The following is a 25,171-nucleotide window of genomic DNA, read 5'->3' on the forward strand; positions in this document are numbered from 1 at the left end:
GAAAGATTTACCAAAGTGTTAAAAAGGCATAGAAGGGCATGTGATATCAATGGGTTCTTTATTGTACTTTATCTTGGTTTATTAAAGGTAATAGCTACTCTAGATTATGAACTGGCTTGAGCAGCTAGTTTCAACAGAACACAGCGATCTCCACTTGACCTTGAAAGTCACCATATAAGCTTAATTGAGCCTTCACATCTGCTTTGGCATTCAGTTGAATTTCCCATTTGTTAAGGGACATTCTATCTTCTTGGGACAATGGCAACTTTCAATGAAAAGAAGACTTGCAGCCAGCGTATGGAAAACTTTGGGCGTTTTGTCTGGAATTCAGACACAGGAGAGCTCATGGGAAGAACCCTAGTTAAATGGGGTATGTTTTCCAATGTATCTGCTTAGTTTGTTTTTAAAGGATATTATTAGATATGTATTTAGGTATTATCCTGGTGAATATGGCAATTTAATGCACAGTTTTATTCTTTCTAGATGCTGAAACAAATATTTTTTAACTTGAGAATACATATTGAGACTACATAAGTGTCAGATATCAAAGACATTTTCTAATCAAAGTAAATTTATGCATTTTGAATTTATAATATTCACCAGTAGTGCAAGGTTCATTATGAAATATACCTGTTTTATGGGCCCCAAAATTAGTTCTACCTGTGATTACTTACTGGTGGCAAAGTCCACTAAAACACAGCATATTTGGACTAAGAGTGAGAACTCTTCTGTTTTGAAATGGTTATAATTAATTTGGAACATATCATTTTATAGAAATCTTATTAGGCTAGTTTGCCAGCTTAGTGGTTAGAAGGAAAATCTGAATTTATCTCAGCAGAAAAGCAAAATTTGGCAAACACTGGCAAGTTTGCACAACCAGCTGATATCCACCAAAATCCATCTGAAGGCTATAAAATGTTCAGCTCACAATGCACAGTTTCATAGTCTAATTTACCCCCTCCTTTACAAAGCCTCGTTAGCATTTTTAGCCAAGGCTGAGGTTTCTACCACAGCCTGGGGCGCTAAATGCTCTGACACTTCTCCGATGCTCATAGGGATTCTATGAGCGTCGGAGCAGCATCGGAGCAATTAGCATTCTGGGCTGCGGTAGAAACCTTTACCTGGCTTAGTAAAAGGAGGGGAGGTAAGTTAGGCTATCCTAACTTTATTCACAAAGTTAACCAGGAACTAGTCTTATGGTTTATTAAAAATCTGCTATACCGCTCGGGCTAAAAGTAATAGATCTCAGCGATTTACAATACTTAAAACAAAAATAAAATGCATAAATAAAGAATTACTTTACAAAAACGACAGAAAAGAACACATTAAACCTCAATTACAATAAATTATTGCTCCAAGTAGAAAGGGAAAGGAAAAGAGAGAAAAACTGGGACAAGAAAAGTGGAAGGGAGAGGAAAAACGAGTCTGATCAGAAATCAACCAAGCTTAGATTCACTCTGGGTTTAATTTAAATGCTATGTTAGACAGGATGGCTGGTTAACTTCCAGGTTGCCACACTAACCCAGTTATTAAATGCTGGAGTCCAAACAAGCCGCAGCAATGATATCAGAGTTTAACTTGGCCCGTGGCTGTGAGTGGATTACAAGCCATTTACCACCATGGCTGATTACTGGTGCCTAAATAACCAACCTAAGAATCTATTTATAATGAATTGCAAGTTGTGCAGTGGTTCTTCTGACCCCATCCCCAGTTAAGGGAATAAAGGCTATCAGGAAATTTAGCCAATCTTTTATTTTTAAATTGACAGATTATGGAATGGAATACCTTCTTCCAATGTTTTCGCAAAACATTTTGGAAATCACTCTTCATAGTTTTAAGAAAGGTTTGGACAAGTTCCTGGAGGAAAAGTCCATAGTCTGTTATTGAGAAAGACATGGGGGAAGCCACTGCTTGCCCTGTATTGGTAGGATGGAATATTGCTACACCTTGGGTTTTAGCCAGGTACTAGTGATCAAGATTGGCCACCATGAGAATGGGCTACTGGACTTGATGGACCATTGGTCTGACCCGGTAAGGCTATTCTTATGTTCATATGTTCTATCTTCAGATTTTGTTTCTTGTTTGGTTTTATTACCTTATGTTTTTTTTCTTTTTAATTATTGTTAACCAAGTCGAGCTCCTCTTTTGGTGATGACCCGGTCTATAAATCCAAGTTTTAATTTAGTTTAGCACAACACATTAGTCAGGTTTTCAAGATTCCCACAATAAACACACACAAGATAGATCTACATATGTTGGAGACAGTCCCTGCAAATCTCTGTCATGCAAGTTCATTATAGCGATCCTGTAAATCAGACTGCTTGAGTGAGTTGAAAACCACAGCTGAGTATCTTAGAATGTTGCCAAATGGAGGTGGATCATTGAGACTGAGCTATAATCAAGCGTGAACAAAAAGCAAATTTTAAAATTAAAGAACAAAACAGTGTGATTCATAGACTTAAAGAGAAAATTACAGTACTTTGAAATTGATAAAGATTACAGGTACCAACTTACGAGGGGTTGCTGTAAAGTTCTCAGCCCAACCAAGAAGTGAATGATGTGGAGCCATGAAACTTATAAGTTATTTCACTCTTTTCTTGACACTTTTCATTTAATTTCATATCATTGAAATGAAAAGTGTCAAGAAAAGTGTGGAATAACTTTTAAAAATTTCATGGCTCTACATCATTCTTTTCTTGGCTGGACTGAGAACTTTTCAGTGGCCCCTTGTATATCCTTTATTTTTTGTCCTCCTTCAAAGGTTCTTCCAAAATTCAAGCGCAAAACTTTTTTATTATTCCTAAACTATTTTTTTCTTAACCTTTACAGTGTACATAAGTCTGTATTATGTGGCCTTCTACCTGGTCGTAATTGGGTTATTTGCACTAGCCTTGTTTTCCTTGATGCAGACCCTCAGTCCATATGAACCGGATTATCAAGATCGACTACAATCACCAGGTATGGAAACACCTTTATATATTATTCTTAAAATCAGAGACTTGCTTAGGTTTCCAACATTTTCCTGCTAGCTTAACTCAAGGTATTTGCAGTTGGAGATATAGAAAACCTCACATATAGATATTAATAATGGAAATAGTGGCATATTGACTATCCTGGGATTCAAAGTCTTCCATTACCTATGGAGTAAGTACAGTGGTAATGCAGCTTCTCCATGTTGTCGTTCCAATATATCTGAACTTTGCATTTTAACTTGTTACTTCTAAAGGTAAGAAGACAATATAGTTTTCTGCACCTGCTTAGTTTTGGCATTCTTACTATAACTAATAAGAGTGTTAAATAATGCAGTAATTTATTGCTATGTTATTGTGAGTATGAGGGGGGGTTAACCAAAATAGGCACTTGTTCAATGGAGAGTGGACTGAGACCACTTGATCATTTCACATTATTGAAAATATCATCAATAGAAATTCAGAATCTTTGCAGTTGTGGGCAGCCTCGGTCCTCAAGGGCCAAATCCAAATTTGCATACAAAAGGTCTCCACAATATGGAAATCTCACTCATGCATATTCATTGTGATAATCTTGAACACCTGACTGGCTACATGTACTTCCAGGAGAGGATTGAGCAGCACTGCCCTGCATACCTTCCTGTTATTTTTCTTAGTTAGAAAACTTCCTCTCTTGGCTTTTGACCGTTCCCTTTTCTGACTCAAGGTCACTTTCAACAGTGGAATGCATCTGGCAAGCACAACAACCAAGTTCACCTTTTTGTACTTGTGGCTGCCTCACTGCACAGTGTGTATGTTTAACCCTTTCCTCAACACAGGGGTGGGCAACCTTGATTTTTGAAGGCCACACCCAGTCAGGTTTTCAAGATTTCCCCAATGAATATGCACGAGATCTACTCAGCACAACTTTTAGCTAGAAAATGACACGGTGACAAAATTCATCACCGTCCTTGTCCCCATCCCCACGGATAACCACAGGAAATAATCCCATGTCATTTTTTAGTGTCTATTTCAACCTCAGTCCTTCCACACCAGCATTCTTCAAAGCAAAGCTTGGGGGTCATTAGTTGTGGTCATTCATACTCTGATTCTTCCCTCTCTCCTTAAAGAATGACATGAAGATGGTTTCCCGCGGTTATCTGCGGGGACGGGAACGGTAATGAATTTTGTCACCGTGTCATTCTTTACTATTAGCAACTACTTCTTCACGTTAGAATATTTAAAGACTTCTAACCATTGACCTTAGCGGCTACCTTCAGAGCCTACAAAGATGGTTCAAGAAGATCCTGTAGCCAAAATCTTCATAAGTCCATATTATGATAATTAAATATTTTCAAAAATATCTTATACCTTTGCTTATATCTCCACTTTCATAGTTTCCATACTAGAAAGATTTTTTTAACACCACTCATCTCATAAGTGCTCTGGATAATGTTAAAAGGGAATTCCCAACATGATATCATGTTTCGCCATCATGCTGCCTCAAGAATGGTTACCTAAATCAATAAAACAACCTAATTAGCATCTTATAATGATATTCTATCGATCATACATCCTAAAATAGCTCACTGATTCATCATTTCATTACAAATTTTACCCCCTCATGCACACCACTCATCTTCAGTTGACCTTCTCTTTTCTGAAGATGGCATCGTCATCTTGATAGAAAATTGAAATGCCTCAGCTGATCTGAAGCATACCAATTAGACTGTACAGTCATATCAACATCATCTACACAACCTTTGCATTCAAACCCAACAGAGAGACAGTGTTCAAATTAAATATCCAATATTGTTCCTGATAGTTTGGCCATCTCTCAACATCACCATACTCCCACCTTACTTGAATATGATCAATAACCCACCATCTTATATCTTTGTAAACATGTATGTATTACAATTACAGCATGTATTACAATTACATCTGGTGTATAATGATTTTCCAGTGATAGCTTATACAAGAAGTCATAATATATGAAAATATTTGAAGTGGGTAAGAATGAATGAGAATGAGAAGAACAAACTGAAGGGGCATTCTGAATGTGGTCATTGTCAGTGGTGTGATTTTACTATTAAAGGGATTGAATGGAGAAAGCCTCGGTCTAAGAGGCTTTCAAAGTCTAGATATAATACCTTGTGTGATATTAGAGTTGTATATATTATTATGTGCTCCCGTGATTTTGTTTATGTAGGTAGAAGTGGCAGACTGATTAAATTGAGATTAAATTAACATAAATCCCGTTTTGTAACTTAAACTATGCAGGCTCCTTTGGTATCTCACTGATTGGAAGCTAATCATTCTATTGAAGATATAAGATGGTGGGTTATTGATCATATTCAAGTAGGATGGCAGGGTGATGATGTTGACAGGTGGCTAAACTGTCAGGAGCAAGAATGGATATTTAATTTGAAAAGTGTCTCTTTGTTGGGTTTGAATGCAGAGGTTGAGTGGATGGCATTGGTATGACTGTGCAGTCTGATTGGTACGTTATGGGTCAGCTGACGCATTTAAATTTTATTCTAAGATGCCGCTGCCATCTTCAGAAAAGAGAAAGTCAACTGAAGATGAGTGGTATACATGATGAGGCAAACTTTGTAATGAAATGATGAATCAACAAGCTATTTTAGGAAATATGATCGATAGGATATAGCTATAAGATGCTAATTAGGTTGTTTTACTGTTTTAGGGAATAAACCTTGAGACATTATGATGGTGAAACATGATATCATGTTGGGAGTTCCCTTTTAAGATTATTGGGAGTACTTATGAGATGAGTATTGTTAAAAAAATCTTTCTAGTATGGAAACTATGAAAGTAGAGATACAGTAAAACTTTGGTTTGCAAGCATAATTCATTCCAGAAACATGCTTGTAATCCAAAGCACTCATATATCAAAGCAAATTTCCCCTTAAGAAATAATGGAAACTCAGACGATTCGTTCCACAACCCCAAAACTTTAATACAAAACACTGTACTGTATAAAGTAAAAATTATATGCAGTAAAACAAATTAACCTGTATTTGCATGACCTCGCTCATTTAGAACAGCCATTACATTCCCACAGCATCAGAGAGAGAACATCTGCTCAGTTGTGATGCGTATATGCAATGTGCACTTATATTGCAAGACCTCGCAGCGCCAGAGAGAGAAGAACCATCGGATCAGTTGTGATGACGTGACGCGCATATACTGTATGTACTTGTATTACAAGACCTCGCTCGTTTAGAACATTCCGCAGCATCAGAGAGAGAAGAACCATCAGCTCAATTGTCATGCGCTTTTACTGTACATACTCATATTGCAAGACATCGCTCGTTTATCAAGTTAAAATTTAATAAAACGTTTTGCTTGTCTTGCAAAACACTTGTATACCAAGTTACTCGCAATCCAAGGTTTTACTGTATAAGCAAAGGGATAAGATATTTTTGAAAATATTTAATTATGAGCTTTTCGATACCTGGAGTAATCCATCCGGTGTGCCACAAGGATCACCATTGTCTCCATTGCTATTTAACGTCTACATGTCCTCACTGAGCTTGCAATTAACTCAGCTGGGGATAAAACTATTCAGTTATGCAAATGACTTCACGATTATAATCCCATTTGCTGACTCTATCTCAGAAACTATTCCCAAGGCTTCAGAAGCCATAAACATGATGGAGCAATGGATGACAAACTTCAAGCTCAAACTTAATTCAGAAAAAACAAAATTCTTCATTGCTTCACCACATTGGTTTGACACCAAAACACCTCTATGCATCAATGAACTTAATCACCCCATCCAACCCACCATAAAGATACTAGCGTAATTCTAGATCAATGCCTAATCATGAAAGACCAGGTGGACTCCTTAATCAGAAAGGGTTTCTTCACTCTCTGGAAACTCAGATCCATTAAAGCTTATTTCGATACGTCGGCATTCAGAACCCTGGTCCAATCCCTCATACTAAGTCAACTTGACTACTGTAACATCGCCTACTTAGCTATTTCCCCAAAAAATATGCGACGTGTACAACTAATGCAAAATGCAGCGGTCAGATTAATCTTCAGACTAAAGAAATTCGATCATGTATCACCCTATTACCAGCAGTTACATTGGCTACCGATGGAAGCACGCATAAAGTTTAAATTTGCCTACTTCTGCTTTAAAGTGCTAAACGGACTTGCCGTTAAATACATAATTGACCTTTTCTCCTTCTCTGCTAACAGACACAAGAGAAGCTCTCATTCCTACTTCGTTTCGCCCCCAGTTAGAGGTTGTAAACTGAAAAAACACCATGAACACCTTCTTTCACATCAAGCAGCATTGTGGGGTAAAGACCTAGATCAACTGCTTTCGCCCACTACTTATGAGGAATTCAGAAAACGTCTAAAAACTCAACTGTTCCTAAAGTATCTAGACAACTGACCCACTCTTCTTCTTTCTCCTCCATAGTGATTCCTCTGTCCTATTAATCTCTTTCTCCTCAACAACGCATTTCCGGTCCTATTAACTCTTCTCTTCCCCCCTCTTAAATTCAATCAATTTGTACCTCGCTTAATCTATTGTAAACCGCATAGAACTTAACGGTATTGCGGTATATAAACTGTTATTATTATTAATTACCATATGGACTTATGAAGATTTTGGCTATAGGATCTTCTTGAGCCATCTTTGTAGGCTCTGAAGGTAGCCGCTAAGGTCCATAGTTAGAAGTCTTTAAATATTCTAATAGGAAGAAGTAATTGCTAATAGTTGTGCTGTTATAGTATCTCTTCACAAAAGATTTTGTGCCTTGAAATAACAGACTACAAATAGATCTTATGCATGTTCATTGGGGAAATTCTGAAAATCAACTGGGCTGTGGCCCTCAAGAACCAAGGCTGCCCACCCCCGTGTTAAGTAAAGGGTCAAACACACACACTGCAGTGAGGCAGCCACAAGTACAAAAAAGTGAACTTGGTTGTTTTGCATGCCAGAAGCATTCCACTGTAGAAGGTGACCTTGAGTCAGTAAAGGGAAAGGTCAAAAGCCAAGACAGGAAGCTTTTAACTAAGAAAAATAAAAGGAAGGTATGTAAGGCAGTGCTGCTCAAACCTCTCCTGGAAGCACATGTAGCCAGTCAGGTTTTCAAGATTATCACAATGAATATGCATGAGAGAGATTTCCATATGTATGCAAATCTGTGTATGCCAATCCTGATTTAGGACCTAAATATGTTCAGGCTATTCAAAATGTTTTTAACATCTAAAAGAAATTCACTTGGCCCACGTTTTTTCAAGCTTTCTTTAAAAATTACCATTTCTAATCGGTTTTTCATGTTGAGGGGGCAATATGCTGCATCATGGTTAGAAATAGAAGCTTCATCACACTGGTTCTCAATCTATTCCTTGGCTGACACCATACCACTCTGGTTTTCAAAATATCCACAATAAATATGCATGAAATAAATGTGTATGCACTACCTCCATTGTATGTAAATCGGGATAGGAGCATAGGACGATCGCTCCTACTCCGCATCACTGCTAGACCACTAGGTAAGGTCCGGGAACACAGGAGGGAGGCGGGGAGGGTCAGAGCCGGCCCAAAAAATTATTCATGATTTTACACTATTCGCGGGCCGGCTCTGCACCTAACCCCCATGAATACGGAGAGAGAGCAGTAATAGGAAATAAATATTTGATATTTGGAGACCCACTTAGTAATGGAAGGGCTGGAGAGGCAGTCTATTGGGATAGTGAAAGTCAAATATTATTCATAGAAATATAGAATATGACAGCATATAGGGTCCTTAAGGATCTACCCTAGTATGTGAAATTATTTCCAGTTGTGTGTTGAAGACCCTGTAGAAAAGAGCCTTTGGTGTTTTCTTCCTTTCTTAACTTCTGCTATTAATATTGTCACCATTGGTGGCTTTTTTTGTTTTATTTTTGTTTTATTATGTTTTATTTTGTTTTATTTCCCCCATTACAGAGGGAAAAATAGAGAAAAAGCCTGTTTCCTCTGTAATGGGGGGTTTACCCAAATAAATCCCCCCCCAATGGCAGCGCCAACACTACTAACTTAACTGCAGTGGTTCCCCCCATGCCCCCCCTCGGAACACTTTAAAATTAAATTTAAATCCGGCACGCTGATGTCCTGCGCACGATTGTCCACCTGCCTTTGTCCGTGTGCGATTATCTTGCGCGCTTCAGACTATAAACCCAATGCAAGACATAGGAAAAGGCAAATCTATCTTGTGGTTCCTTCCAGGGGTCTGGAAGGAACCACAAGATAGATTGGCCCTTACCTATAAGATTACCAGATTTTCCATCTGGTAAAAGAGGATGCATGGCCCCGCCCTGTTCCGCTCCCAGGCCCGCCCCGTTATGCCTCTGGGTCCACCCTGCTCTGCCCCCAGCTCCACCCCCCAAACCCAGACCCACACAATCCTTGTCTCTTCAGGCCAGGGCTGGAGTGCATCTGCGCATGTGGGGATGCAATTCAGCCCCAGCCCCAATCCCAGCTTTTCTGATAACTGAGGAACTCCGGACGTCTGGTAACCCTATTTACATAGATCTTCTGGTTCCTTCCAGACCCCTGAAAGGAACCACAAGATTTATGAAAGGCCAATCTGTCTTGCATTGTAATAGTTAATTGTATTCAATAAACTCTGCTTTATCCCAGGCTGATGTCTATTGTTCCTTCCCCGCTTTCTTTTTTGCTGTGGATTCACCGAGGGATGGTTTGCCTTCTTTTATGGACTGTAGATTTTGGGTGTGGTTTGACTTAAGTGCCGGTAGGCTCCTAACTTAGGTTCACTCATTTAGGCCAAGAAAACCCTGGCCTAAATGGGAGTGTGCCTAAAGTTTCAGTGTGATTCTATAAAAGGTGCCAGCGGATAATTGACAATTGCGCTCAATGGTGCCCAGCAGTTAGGCGCCATGTCTAGAATCAGGCTCAGAATTACTATATAGACATATCTGAAGGCTCCCCTCCCTCAAATTAATTTACAAACAAAACCAGATTTTAAAATCCTGTACAGCCATGTTCCCATAAGACATTGGCATCCATAGCACCAATTCATGTTAACTAACACCATCCCAGAATGGATGTTCATAAGCATCTGACCAGTTTTCCATGTTAAAGACCAAGGGCTCCTTTTACAAAGGTGCGCTAGCAGTTTTAGCGCACGCTAAAATGCCACACGCGCTAGCCACTACAGCCTCCTTTTAAGCAGGCGATAATTTTTCAGCTAGAGCACGCTAATCTTGTGTGTGCGCTAAAAATGCTAGTGCACCTTAATAAAAGGAGCCCTAACTGGTTCACACAGCATTTTCTATAAGAACAAAGAATGCAATCAATCACTTGTAATAGTGAAACCTATGGGAAGACAGAGAATAAAGCTATTATGTCGTAATAGCAAAGATAAATGTCACAAAAGCCTTCAAAGATCCATATTTTCAGAAGCTTCAGAACATTCCAGCCTTTATGCAATGGTAGAATAGCATTCACCAAGTTGAGCAGCCTAGTTTCCAACAGGGCTGTGGAGTTGGAGTCGGAGTCGAGGAGTCAGAGTTGGAGGAAATTTCGGGTACCTGGAGTCGGAGTCGGAGTCAGAAGTACAAAAAACTGAGGAGTCGGAGTCGGAACATTTATCTACCGACTCCATTTTTGAACTTGGCATACCAATCACGAGCGATTCTTTCAGCTATAGCACCCACTATATACACAGCACAAATGTTGCGAGCAGCTTCTGCGGCCTTAGAACCTTGATTAAAAGCAAAAAGAAGGTGGTGTCGAAAATGCTCATTTCTCTCAACTTGACATTCCATTTTAACGATCTGAAAATTAACCAGTGCTGTGGAGTCGGAGTCGAGGAGTCGGAGTCGGAGGAAATTTCGGGTACCTGGAGTCGGAGTCTGAAGTACAAAAAACTGAGGAGTCGGAGTCGGAACATTTATCTACCGACTCCACAGCCCTGGTTTCCAAGTCATGCTGTTGTGAAAGCTTTACGGTTTGACCATCCAGTCAACTGCAGGAAAACAATATCAGTGCGTATAATCAATGCTTTAATTTTGCTGTTCTTTTAGGAGTGACATTACGACCAAATAACTTTGGGGAAGAGGGACTTGAAATTTGTTTCAACATTTCTGAACCAAAAACGTGGGCACCTTATGTAAGCACTCTTCACAGTTTTCTATCAGGTACTGTGTACATTTTACTTCCTCTTATAATAGAAACACCAATAAGCAAAGATGATGAGAATTTTCAAATGGAGAAAGGCTGAATTCATTTTCTCAAAAAAAAAAAAGTTCAGGAAAGATGTATTTATTTACTTTGTTCTTGCATCAGTATATCAAGGTCACTGCAAAAGTGAATTATTTCAAGCTGAGGGAAAGTTTAATTTACCCCCTCCTTTCCTAACACGTAGCGCGGGTTTTAGCGCTGGCTGCGGCGGTAGCTGCTCTGACGCTCATAGGAATTCTATGAACGTCGAAACTAATACCGCCGCAGCTGGCAATAAAAAAGCCTAACACAGCTTTGTAAAAAGGAGGGGGGGGTAAGTTTTCTGTACCTGGGACAATGAAGGGTTAAGTGACTTATCCAGGGACACTACAGTAGGAACTGAATCCTGTTCCACCTGGTTCTCAGCCTACTGCACTAACCATTAGGCTATTCCAGGGGAAATGCAGACTATCGTTCCCAAGACTAGAAATAGTTTCATTTACTAATTACTGTCAGTATTGATTGCCATGCCAAATGAGTTCTATTTTTGTAGCCTTCTCCTTAATTAACATATAAGAGACTAGTCTTTAAGCCCATTACATTAACAGGTGCTAGAATAGATTTGTATGTCTGTCTTTCTTTCTTTCTCTTGTCTCTTCTTGGCCGCTTTCTGTCTGTCTGTCTGTCTTTCTTTCTTTTTCTCTCTCTCTTCCCTCGGCTGTCCACCATCACCCCTTGCCTGCTCCCCCTGTCTAGCAGCACCTCTTCCCTGCTCCCCCTGTCCAGCAGTGGGCCTTCTCCCTTCCTTTTACTCCCCTCCCCCCATCCAGCAGCATCTCTTTCCTGCTTTCCCTGTCCAGCAGTAGGCCTTCTCCATTCCCTGCTCCCCCTGTCCAGCATCCGCTAGCCCGGGCAGCCTCCGGGCTTTTGCTAGGCTGGCCCACCTCGCATTATCGAAGTGGGCCGGCCTAGCAAATGCCCCAAGGCTGCTGCGTTTACTGGTCTGGGAGTGAGAAGAGACATCCCGGTAGCGCAGCAGTCAAACCCGGCAGTGCAGTCAAACCTGGCAGTACAGGAATCAAACCACCACTGCCGTCGCAAGCCGCCCCACGCGCCTAAAATAGAATTCGGCACGGAGGCACACAGCATGGTGGCAGGGAACATGAAACCCTAATCACGCATGCGCACTTAGGGTTTTATTATAGAGGATGTTGGTCAGTTAGAAAGCAGCTTGATTCGTTAAGCCTCAAGCCTTCTTTCAGTCTAGCCAATGATGAAATTTAGCATTTTGTGAAGCCATTTCTGCTCTTAAGAATACTGTATTTCTATTATTTTTCCAAAGACAATAATAGAAAATGAAATATAATCATGCTCCTATAATCTTTTGCAAAATACAGCATACAACACAAGCTTGCAAAATGCAACCAACAGGAACTGTGAGCACATGACTGGATATTACCCCAAGAAGACATTTTCAGGTCCAGATGACACTACATATTCTTGCCAATTTACAAGAGAAATGCTTGGAAACTGCTCTGGGCTGTGTGACAGCAATTTTGGATATGACACTGGGAAGCCTTGTCTTATTATAAAAATGAACAGGGTACGTGTTTATACCAAACTTGTGTTAAATCCCAAAAGCAACATTCTATCTAAATCAGTTTGTCCTATTGAAGAAAATAACTTTCACTGCTCAACTTTTCTTTGAAATTTCAACTATGGGTTAAATAAAGCACAGATCATAAGAAGCTAATCTTATAAAATACTTTTTTCATGCCTAGATGCCAGTATACATGAAAGAAAGGCCTTACAAAATTACCTCATTTTTAAAAGTACGAATGATGCAATTAAGCACATATTTCAGTGCATTTTAATGTGTGCACATTCTGAGAAGGAGTTTGGGTGGAACACAGTTTGAGTTGTGATCTAGACATATTTTATAAAATTTGCATGCCTTTTACACCCACAATTTAGTTATTACTTCTGCAGGAATTGTGGTTGCATTTAATAAAATACATGGAGGGGCATTTTTGAGAGGACGTCTAAGTCTGATTTTGAACATTTCTCGCAAGACATCCAAAATAGGGGATGAACAAATGCCTGTTTTGGAAATCGGCAAAACTGCTATACATAAAAAAAAAAAAATATATATATATATATTTAATTGCCTAGTTAGACATCTTGGCTGATAGGACATCCAACCTTAGAACACCTAACTTTGTTTGCCATTTTCAACCACAGAAATGTCCAAGTACAAAACATCCAAATCCAGACCATTTGGATGTGGGAAGGGCCAGCATTGTAAAGGTCTGGCCACACAGACATTCCAAAAGAGCAGTGTGGCACCTTAGAGGACACTACTGTGAACTTCACATAAAGGGTGACAGGTGTACATCTCACCAGAACCCCCTTATAATCTATGGTGAGCCCTCCAAAACTCCCCCAGAACTTACTATACCCCTCGTCTACCATCCCAATAGCCCTTATGGTTGCAGGTGGCACCTATATGGCAGTATAGTAGGGTTTTGGTGTCCTCACACTTTCCACCATAAATGTAGTGGTTAAAGTGGCTTATGGGCCTGGGTCCTCTTCTCTATGGCTCACTAGCCCACCTACCAGGCTACTTAAGACACCTGTGTGATGCTCTACTAGGCTATCCCATCTGAAATGCTGCTGTTCTAGAAACAGGTATGTACTGTTTCATTCAGATTTTGGGGGTGGGAGGGGAGTCAGTGACCACTGGGGGAGTGTGAGGGTCATTACTTAATCTCTCCAATAGACATCTGGTCAGTTTGGGTACCTTTTTGTCACTTAGAAGCTTTTAAACAGGTCTAGTCTCAGATGTCTAAGTTCCATCTAGGACATCTTGAGAAATGTTTAGTTATTGCTGCAAGACATCCAAGTCTAAGCCCACCCAAAGCCCACCCAGAAAATGCCTCTAACATGCCCTCCTTTAGTTCTGGATGCATAGTGGGTAGAACACCTCACAAGACATCCAGAAAGACGGTTTGAAAATCAGCACTTGGTCATCCCAGTGATCCAAGTTCCAATTTATGTCATTTTTGGGACATCTTAGTTTTTTGAAAAAGCCCCCTAATAGCGCCTACAGTCCTTATTTTAGAAGCTCTATTTGTGTTTTGGACATCCAAATCCTGATTTTATAAAGTTAAGATATGGGTGTCTAGAACTGGAGCATGTCCTTACGGCAAGGGCCCATGGTCTGGGTGTTTTGGGTGGGAATAAGAAAGGGCCAAAATATGGATATTCAACTTTTATTTCAGAAGGGATATCTATGTCCAAAAAAGATGGTCATTGGTATTTAGACCTGCTACCTTAGATATAGTAGGTATTTTTCTCTTCTGGATGGCACATAATTTAGAAAAATAAAAAAAGTGAACATGGGATTTGAACCTGGATTTCATGGACTACATTCCAGTACCCTAACCACTAGGTCACTCCTCTGATCTATATGTTACTTTGTTCAGAATGCAATGATACCTAGAGCTGTCACAAAGCCTGGTATCCCTTTCCAGTTTCATTTTCAGATGAGAGGAATGTGGACAGTAACTGCTAGGGGATTAGAAAAGTGTCATGCCTTAATCCCTCCAGTGGCCAGCTGCTCGATCAGCACACCTTTTTGTATCCTAGACAGGATTAAAACAGATATAACTAAGGGCGTCCTTCTTTTTAGACTGCGACGTTTCCTTCCCTTTGGTAATCACTGCTGGACTTTCTGATTTTGGGCCCTCCCTATCCTGCCCATAACATGCCTATAACACTCCCCCTCGCTATTTGGATGTCCTGTTTGCCTGCTAGATTAGATTGCAAATTTGTACTGAACAGGGACTCTTTCTTGAATGTTTAATGTGCAGTGCTGCCTATATCTAGTAGCAGTATAAAAATGATAAGTACTAGCAGTAGTAGTAATTTGGACATTTCAAGCACATGGATGTTCTTTTCAGCATTTTAGAACATCTGTTAGCTTTGAAAATAAGTATCATACAGAGAATGACACATTGATAAATTTATCCCTGTCCCCATGGGACCTCCATATCCCCATCCTGGTCCCCCAAGTTTTGTCCCGGTCCCATTCCTACAAGCTCTGCCTTAACCGCACAAGCCTTGAACATTTTATGATTTTAAAGTGTCCGAGGTTCGTGCAGATGAGGACAGAGCTTGCAGGAATGGAGTAGGGATAGGGACAGAGCTCGCGGGGAGGGGATAGAGAGATCCCGTGGGGAAGGGGAAGAGTTGTTCCCATGTCATCCTCTACACCACAGTAAAATATATAAAGGGTTGCAGTATAGAACTTGTGAGCAGTGGTGCCATTATCAAGGCTTCTGCTCTAACTGCTGATCATTAGCACATTTTTCATGAATAGTCATAATTTCCTTAAGCACACAGACATAACAAAAATATATCTTTCTTTCATTCATTCACTTTAGGTACAGATGGATACAAGTGCACACTGACTTTAATCTCAAAAAAGGAAAGGTGTTTCTGCAGGCAGTAACAGACATTAGCTTCATCTCTATTCTCTTCCTATAGTCTTTTCTAAACCTGGCCAAATCAGTTTAATCTTTCAGCTGTCCCATGTAGTTAAAAGGGCATTTCTAGATACTCCAAAAACCAGACAGCTTCCCAGTTACTTTTAGCTAGGGTTGAAGTTTTGACTATTGCATAACTGCTTACAAGTTTCAAATTTGCGCCAATTTTAACCTTACTAGGGGAGGCAGTATTCTGGTCTGTAGTAATTCTGGAGAACCATTTCCACTACATACATAATCAAGAATTTTTAATTACATTATAGATTATCAACTTCTGCCCTGGAAATGAAACAGATCCCCCATCTGTGGACTGCACAGCTACAGTAAGTATGATTGTCTGTTCTGAAAGCTTAATTTTTTAAAACAAGCTTACTAATCTTAACCATCACATCCCTGTCACACATCCACGGTTCTCCTCATGCCTTCTTCTTAATCTCCATGAAAACTGTGCGACTTACTCTCCTTGTGCAATATTTTTATTTAATTTATTTATTTCTTGAGATTTTATTAACCACTTTTATGAAGAGATTCATCCAAGGTAGTGTATAACAAGTACAGTCACATAAAACATACAAATTTGGTAACAGCATTACAATAGTAAAATGACCAAACATAAGCATTAACACCACATGTGGAGAAGGCTTCATCTAAGGCAAGACAGTTGTTAGGTTGCATCCGCAGGAGTTTCGTCAGCCGGAAGCCTTAAGTCATAATGCCATTATACAGAACCATGGTGAGACCTCATTTGGAATACTGTGTGCAACTTTGGAGGCCACACTACCGAAAAGATGTGCTGAGAGTAGAGTTGGTGCAACGGATGGCCACCAGGATGGTCTCGGGGCTCAAGGATCTATCGTATGAGGAAAGGCTGAAAAATTTGCGGCTGTACTCACTCGAGGAACATAGGGAGAGAAGAGACATAATCGAGACGTTTAAGTATATTACCGGCCGTATCGAGATGGAAGAAGAGATTCTCTTTCTCAAAGGACCCTCAGCCACAAGAGGGCATCCGCTCAAACTCAGGGGCGGGAAATTTCATGGCGACACCAGGAAATATTTCTTTCCCCGAGAGAGTGGTTGATCCTTGGAACGAGCTCCTGGTGCAGGTGATCGAGGCAAACAGCGTGCAAGAATTTAAGAGCAAATGGGATGCCCATATGGGATCCCTTAGAGGGTTAAGCCAAGGGAACCTGTCACCAGGAGTGGGATCCCTAGGATAGTAGATTTGGGGGTGGGTCAGTAGAGTGGGCAGACCTGATGGGCTATGGCCCTTATCTGCCGTCATCTTCTATGTTTCTTTCTTTAATATGCCACCTTCCCTCAATCTAACCTTCAATGGCATGTACTTAGATTTTAGCAATGCCTTTGACATATTTCCACATAGATAAATAAACTGAATGCTAATCTATCTCATGCATTTGCATTGAGGATGTCCTGTAAACCTGACTTGTTTGTGGTAGTGGTGTTACCCACCCAGTTTACTAGACCATGAGGATCCAAAACACCTCGGTGGTGGCACCTCACTGCCATTTCTCCCTCTTCTCCATTCATGGCCCGGTATCTGTCTGTTTCTGAGCCCCACTCCTGGTCTACCTCATTGAAAACACTGCCAACAACCTGCACTGGCACTGCAGTCTTCCCTCTATTGTGTCTTTGTCTGTGAAGAAACAGGAAGTGACATCATTGAGGGCAGGAACGCAGCAGAGGGAAGTCTGCAGAGCCAGCGCAGGTTGCCTATAGAAAAGGTTCCCAAGACTTGGCCTGTCTCCTGCTATCGCTATCATTATGTCTCCCCTACTGAACGATTGGCTGGGTAATATTATCTCACACTCCTCATCCTACCTAAATTTCAGAAAATTAGTAAAAACAAACCTTTTTAACCGATTTGTAACCTAAGATCTCTTATGCCTTATCTCTTGTTTCCCAAGATCTCTTATGCCTTACCTCTGTATCCTGCTCACCTGTTTTTGAATGACTTTACATTATACCTATATTTGCTGATTGTCCAGCTCTTCTTTGTTGTAAACCGCCTCAAACTACTATGGCTTTGGCGGTATATAAGAATAAAATTATTATTATTATTACCCCTCCCTTCCCCGGATTGGCAGCAGCACCCAGCAGTGGCAGATAAGGATCGCTGGGTCCAGGATCCTGAGATGCATCTGGCTGTCTCCCTTCTCCCCATTGCCCTCTTTGGCAACTCAGCAGTAACAGTGAACAAGACAAGCTGCCAGTATCAGGGCCTTCTTTCTGCAAGCCCTACCTGCTTTGTCTCAACTTCGTTTCTGCATAGGAGGGACTCACTGAAGGAAAGCCCCAGTGCCGGCAGCTTGTCTTATTTTCTGCCACTGCTGAGTTGCTGAAGAAGGCTGTGGGAGAAAGGGAGAGGGGAGAGGGAAAATGGCCAGATGCAGGTCAAGATCCTGTACCCTGTGATTGGGAAAGGAGAGATGCTGCTGCTAGACTGGGGGCAGAGGAGGGTGAAGGGGAGGTTCTGCTGGACTGAGGGCAGTGGAGGTGAAGAGAGGTGCTGCCTGACTTAGAGTGGAAGAGGAAAGGTGGTCCTGGACTAGAGGAGGGTAGTGTAGGAAGAGAGAGATAGACTAGTTCAAGAGGGAGGAACACTGGACTCAGGGAGGGAGAGATGCAGATTGCAAGGAGGGAAGACAGAGACACAGAGGGGGAATGATGGATGGAGAAGGTATGGGGACAGAGAAGGGCAATACTGATCACAGGGGTTCAAAGGGACAAGGACACAGAGGGTAGATGCTAGACAGGATAGAATTAGATAGAGATTCAGAGGGAACATGGAAGGTGGACATGGAGAGAGAAGATATGTCAAATGGACGGGATACTCTACAAAGATAGAATAAAAACAATAGAAAAACCAAAGACACTGTGACCAAAGCAAATGGAAAGAATAAAATACTAAGACAAAAAAGGTAGGAAAAAGTATTTCATTCTGAATTTATTGAATGTTTCTGTGTAGAAATCTTGCAGCAGTCCCTTTGTTCTGTTTTCTCACTAGTTGTATTAGTGTTTTAGGATCTGTTGTAATATTTATGGTGCAGTTTTACACATGTGGTGGAGCATAATCAAAAGAAATGTCTAAGTCCGTTTTGGGCCTAAGTCGCAAGTCGCCCAAAGTCGGACACGGGAAAAGGTCCATTTTTGAAAAATATGTCCAACATTTTTTTTTTTTCCGAAAATCTTCCAACTGTACGTCCAGCCGTCTGATCGCCCAGACCGCTAAGTTGTCCATCTTTATACCCCATTTTCATCCAAATATTTGCCAAGTCACAAACACCTAGAAAAAGACCTTTTGGGCTTGGGAGGGGCCAGAAAAGTGATGGACTGGACACCTAGACCTGGCACCAGAGTAGTGCGGTACCTTACAGGGCACTGCTGAAAACTTCACAAAAAGGGTCCCACATAAACATCTCACTACTGCTCCCTTATAGGTCATAGTGAACCCCCCCCCAAAAAAAAAAAATCTACTAGATCCACCTATCTACCACCCCAATAGCCCTTATGGCTGCAGGAGCCACTTATATGGCACTACAAAAGGGTTAGGATTTTTTTGGTGGAACCATGAACGCAGTGATTAGAGTGGCTTATGGGCCTGGGTCCTCCTCTCCATGGTTCACTAACCAACCCCCCCAGACCACTTAAGCCACCTTTGTGCAGCTCTACTAGGCTTTCCTATGCCAGTCTGCCAGGTGCTGATGTTCTGGAAGCATATATGTAAAGTTGTTATTATGATTTTTATGGGGGTGGGGGGGGGGTCAGTGATCACTGGGGCAGTGTGTGGGGGTCTGTACTTTGTGTCTGCAGTGCTTATCTGGTCACTTTGGATACTTTCTTGTGACTTAGACCTGGTTTTAGATGGCCTAAGTCACAACGTCCAGGTTCCTTCTAGGCAGTGTTGTAAAACTTTTGGTTATACATGCAGTATGATTAAGTCTAGGACTGCCCATGTCCCGCCCAAATCCCGCCCTCAATACTCCTCCTGACACACCCCTTTAAGCTCTGGTCATTCAGCAGCACTAGGTCATTTTAAAATATGTCTAAACCCCAGTTTGATTATCAACACTTGGACAACCTGTCTCACTGATCATCTAAGTGCAGATTTAGGCCGTTTTTTAGACATTTTTCCGTTTCGATTACGAGCCCAATAAGGTTGTTGTTCTTTGCATCCTGAGAGTTAGTGCTGTTATGATATGGTAAGGTTCCAACTCTTTTTATTTTTGCACAAGCTTGTGCATAATGATTTCAATACTTTTTAATATCCCCACCCCTTTTTTTTAACTAATATGCGGTACAAGTTTTTACCATGGCCCGGAGCACTAAATGTTTTAAAGCTCATAGCAGCTTAGTAAAACAGGGCCATAGTTTGATATAACATCAGACAGGGCTTTAGACATTTTGCAGTAACTGTTGTGTGTTGATCTGTAAGAAAAGCCTGGTGATCTTGTAACTCCCAGTCTCATAAGACAGCAAAATCAACAATCTCTCTGGGAAAGAGAAGGGCAGAGTGACTGAGGGTTGGTGGGATGTAAGAGAAAAAGAAAAAGAGAGCAAGAAGAGCAGAGTGGCTTAGAAAGAGATGGATAGATGCTAAGCCACGGGACCCCAGAGGAGCAAATAATGATTAGGGGCAGAGAGAGGGAGTGATGGATGCAGGGGCGGGAGGGAAAGATTAAAAGAATTGTATGTATGTACAGAGGTGAGAAGGACCCCCCTAGGTTGAATCTAGGCCCACCTAAAATGACAGGTCTAGCTATGCCCCTGGTTTGTGGCCCTTGAGGATTTAACTTGTGCACCCTTGCTTTAGTTCAGTCTTTATTTTATTTGTATAGTGCTATACAGTCTTTTAAAAAATAAATTATGAGATCAAAGTACATTTTCTCTTCAATTTTATGCAAATATCCACATCAGTATAATTACTTGACACTGTTTCTACAAACTGCCCTGCTCTGCTTTCACATAGAGATAATATAGTTGCATGCACTGTCCCTGATTCACAGTTGAAATTCTGGCAGTGAAATATATTCTTTTAAGGATAGAAGAATCTTACTAAAACTGAAAATCCTCTTTTCACGCTTCAACAAAATTTACAATATTTATTCTCAGATTATGATCAATATGTAACATTATAGTGCTCTTAAACACATAGAAAATGTCAGTAGAAAAGGACTGTTTTGGTCCACCCAATCTACCCAAAGAACATACAGCTTTGTGTTGTTGAGTATTTTTTAAGAACAAGAACCAGAGTCCTCCACAGATTGCCTATGATGTCTCACGCACTAGAATTTATATTGTAAAATTGTTGAGGGCAGATCTATTGTATAACATCAGTGTCTCGCAAACTTTGCGAAGCCAAGGCACACTAAACTAGTGGCCTCGGCTCGAGGGCATCCAGAAGTGCACAGATGTTGTCACAATGATATCACATGCATGTGTGATGTCATCTTGTCAACATCTGTGCATGTGCGAAGGCCCTCCAGATGGGGCCCTGAGCCACCAATGGGGGGTGCTGGAAGGGAAGAAGCATGGAGAGGCGCTGGGGAGAAGGAGAGGCACTGGAGCCAGCTGACTGCCTACAGGATGTGCCTCTCACCATAAAAGGCACATCCATTAGGCCAGGGCTGCCCAAGTCCAGTCCTCGAGATCTACTGGCATGCCAGGTTTTCTGCATCTCCACAATGAATATGCATGAGAGAGATTTGCCTGTACTGCCTTCTTGGTATGAAAATCTCTCTCATGCATGTTCATTGTGGAGATCCTGAAAACCTGGCCTGTCAGTAGATCTCGAGGACCGGACTTGGGCAGCCCTGCTGTAGGCAGTCAGCTGGCACCAGCACCTCTCCTCCTCCCCGGCATCTTGCAGCACACCTGGAATCTCAAGCGGCACACAGTTTGCGATACACTGGCATAACATAATATACAAACTAATTTTCTTATTCCTTACATAATTAGGAAAATGGAGAGCTTGGAGAAGTCGAATACTTCCCATCAAATCGTTCTTTTCCTCTCTATTATTTCCCTTATTATGGAAAGAAGGCCCAGGTAAAATTTCACAAAATATCTTTTATATCTTTTTGCCTTGTGCAGGGTTGGGACAGGGACAGAACAGAACTCACAGGGATGGGGCGGAGATGGAGATAGATTCCGCAGGGACAGGGACAAATCTGTCCCAATGACATTCTCTAGTCTGTACCATAGTATGCCATTTCCACTGTGTTCTTTAAGTTTTCTATTTAAGTGTATGTGATAAAGCACCCCTTGAACTAGGCTGGAGATTTATACTTCCACTGAAAGTAAGGACTCTATCCAAAATCTCCAGATGTCTTGAGTGGTACTCTTTTTTAAACTTGGATAGGAAACTGCTTGACCAGCGTGCCTTGAATTTTCCATTGTTTATCTTCATTTTATTAATCTGTAAACAAGAGGCCACACCCTCTAATCCACAGCTTCTCAAATGGGCTCGCAAAATGTTATTGGCTCATGCCTCCAGGGGCTGTGTGCTTTCTGTGGCCTCTATAATGGGGTCATGGACACAAATAGCTTGATAAGTGTTGCAGTAGCCCATCATTGATCTCCAAATCTCTACTCCATTCCTTTCTGATTGGCAAGTATGTAGACTTGTCTATCATAAGCAAAATAATAACAATCAGAATCATAATGGAGATGTAAAATGTAAAGCAGAATTGCTTAGAGAAATAACATTAAAAATATAAACTTTACATTGCAGGTAAATGGTGAATTAATAGAGGGGAATTTTCTGCTTATACCATACCTCTCCCAGACACTGGACCTTCCACGAACTTGCGGTTTAGCTTCTGTTAACTAGAGCTGACAAATGCAAGCAATATGAAGTTATTTATAAACATGCTCACAAAGGGTTAAGCCACATCTTTACTGTGCTACATAAAAAAGTGTGTGTGTATGGGGGGGGGGGGGGGGGGGGAGAGAGTGGCCTAATAATTAAAATAGCAGACTGCAAACTAGGGAAGCCAGGGCTCAAATCTCATTTCCACATTGGCACAATGACGTGGCGAAAGATTAGAGAAACTGGGCCTCTTCTTACTCGAACAGAGGAGATTGAGAGGGGACATGATCGAAACATTCAAGGTACTGAAGGGGATAGACTTAGTAGGTAAAGACAGATTGTTCACCCTCTCCAAGGTAGGGAGAACGAGAGGGCACTCTCTAAAGTTGAAAGAGGATAGATTCCGTATAAATGTAAGGAAGTTCTTCTTCACCCAGAGTTGTAGAAAACTGGAACGCTTTCCCGGAGTCTGTCATAGGGGAAAACACCCTCCAGGGTTCAAGACAAAGTTAGACAAGTTCCTGCTGAACAAGGACATGCACTGGTAGGGCTAGTCTCAGTTAGGGCGCTGGTCTTTGATCAGAGGGCCGCCGCGTGAGCGGACTGCTGGGCATGATGGACCACTGGTCTGACCCAGCAGCGGCAATTCTTATATTCTTAACACCAGTTAGCCGAGAATTATGACCCGCAATAGTTGCCGTTTAGGGCAGCATTTCTCAACTCGATCCTGGGGTACCCCCTTGCCAGTCAGGTTTTCAGGATATCCACAATGACTATGCAGGAAAGAAATGTGCATATAATGGAGGCAGTGTATGTAAATCAAGTTTATGCAAATTCAATGTGGATATCCTGAAAACCTGACTGGCAATGGGGTACTCCAGGACCGAGTTGAGAAACACTGGTTTAGGGTGTTCATTGCAACATAACAGCATGTAGGACTGAACAGGTTCTAATATGGTTAGAAAATGCAAGGTGGACCTCCCATTCCCAATATATAACAGTAGTATAGTATATAGTATTAATTTATTTATTTAAAATTATTTATAACCCACCTATCTACAAATTTAGGCAGGTAACAAAATAACATACACAGTGCATAGTATTGTATAATGGTAAAATATTTAGTAGAAATCAGGTAACATTAATCTCTCTCTCTTCTTTTTCTTTTTTTTTTTTTTTTTTTTTACTTCTAGCCAAACTACACAAATCCCTTGGTAGCTGTGAAACTTTTAAATATCAAGAACAATACAGAGTTATCAGTGGTATGCAAAATCGTTGGAAAAGGAATCTCTTCAGACAATCCTCATGATCCATATGAAGGAAAAGTATCATTCAAACTTAAAATAGAAACTTAAACAGCAATAGATAGACTCAGATGGAGATACCATAAAATAGAATGTCCCTTTGTATTTTGGAAACCAAACCAAGTCCATTGGTTTAGCGATAAGTGTTTTTCAGCGTTGACTTAAAATTGTGATCTCTTAAAAACAGTGCTCTTCATTGAAAGATTTATTAGGTGCCTTATGAAACTAGAAAACCCGAACTGTTATTGAAGTAGAGAGATAGAAAAATGGGTAGGGGTGGGGTGAACATGCCCTTTCTTTGCAAGCCCCTGAGTTACTTTGCTAATGCTATCTAGACTTGTGCAAAATTCTAGTCTCTGACAGACCAAAAACATCCCTTTGTGTCAGCTAGGACTGAAGTTGTTAAACCTGCACATTAACTCAAAACAGAAGTTTAACTGTCTGTTTCTCTAGTTTGTTCACGGAATGGAGCACTGTGAACGTATTATTACCCCATGCTGAAGGTTAGAAATTCTTTTCTTTTTTTGACTGGGAAATGCAGTAGATCAGATCAGTAGTCAACATCCAGTCGCAGCTCTCCATAGCATCTTGCAGACAGCCTGCTTCTGAAGCTTAACCAAGCACTGCCTAATTACTGTAAAGCTTCAATAGTGTTAAACAATACAATTCCTTTCCCTCTTTGTTGTCTGCAAGTTAAACCTCCTTTTTCTTAATAAACTACTTTTTTAATACAATGTGTATGGTTTTAACAACCTGCAAAGGTGAGCCATGGGGTGATCCCTGTATTTTTGTGCTTGGTCGGTAGGTGTCATTTCTGGGAATTGTGGTGCCCTTTTACTAAAAGGAGCTAATCTAATCTGGGATTTCTGGGTCACACTATAGCTAACTAGGTTCAAGGCAACTTACAATTCAAGAGGGTTACAGAGGGTTTAGGAAATATACAAGCTCGAGGCAAGTCAACATGGGAAGTAAGGGGCATGGGGGCAGACTGCCCCGGGCACCATCTTGGTCGGGGCGCCAGCACCTCTCCGACCCCCTACGCTATGCTTGCGCCCTCCCTTCCCCATCCCCCTTTAAATCTTTGCTAGCATGGGTAATTACTTTGGCCTGCTGCTCGCGCCAGCCTAGCTTCCTTTGAAATCATTTCTGGGTCACGGGGCCAGGAAGTGATGTCAGAGAGAAAGTCAATGCTGGCATGAGGTATGGGGGTGGGAAGGAAGAGCACAAGTGTGGCATGGAGGGGTGTGTGGAAAGAGCATGGAGTGGTGCAGAAGGCGCGGGGGGGGGAGGATGGGGGGGCCTCCCGTCCTGGGTGCCTGCTACCCTCGTTA

At 41.2% G+C, this 25,171-nt stretch overlaps 1 protein-coding gene across 1 annotated transcript; it reads left to right on the forward strand.

Annotated features, from left to right (window-relative positions):
• The first annotated feature begins 258 nt into the window (after positions 1 to 258).
• On the forward strand, positions 259 to 25,171 carry ATP4B (ATPase H+/K+ transporting subunit beta). The gene is made up of 7 exons (XM_033949852.1): positions 259 to 370; positions 2,830 to 2,958; positions 11,022 to 11,135; positions 12,555 to 12,760; positions 15,968 to 16,027; positions 21,684 to 21,773; positions 23,730 to 25,171. The coding sequence occupies exons 1-7, from the start codon at positions 259 to 261 to the stop codon at positions 23,889 to 23,891; spliced, it is 873 nt and encodes a 290-aa protein (XP_033805743.1). The 3' UTR covers positions 23,892 to 25,171.

The sequence above is a fragment of the Geotrypetes seraphini genome, chromosome 6 (assembly GCF_902459505.1).
Source record: "Geotrypetes seraphini chromosome 6, aGeoSer1.1, whole genome shotgun sequence".
Classification (NCBI taxonomy): Eukaryota; Metazoa; Chordata; class Amphibia; order Gymnophiona; family Dermophiidae; genus Geotrypetes; species Geotrypetes seraphini.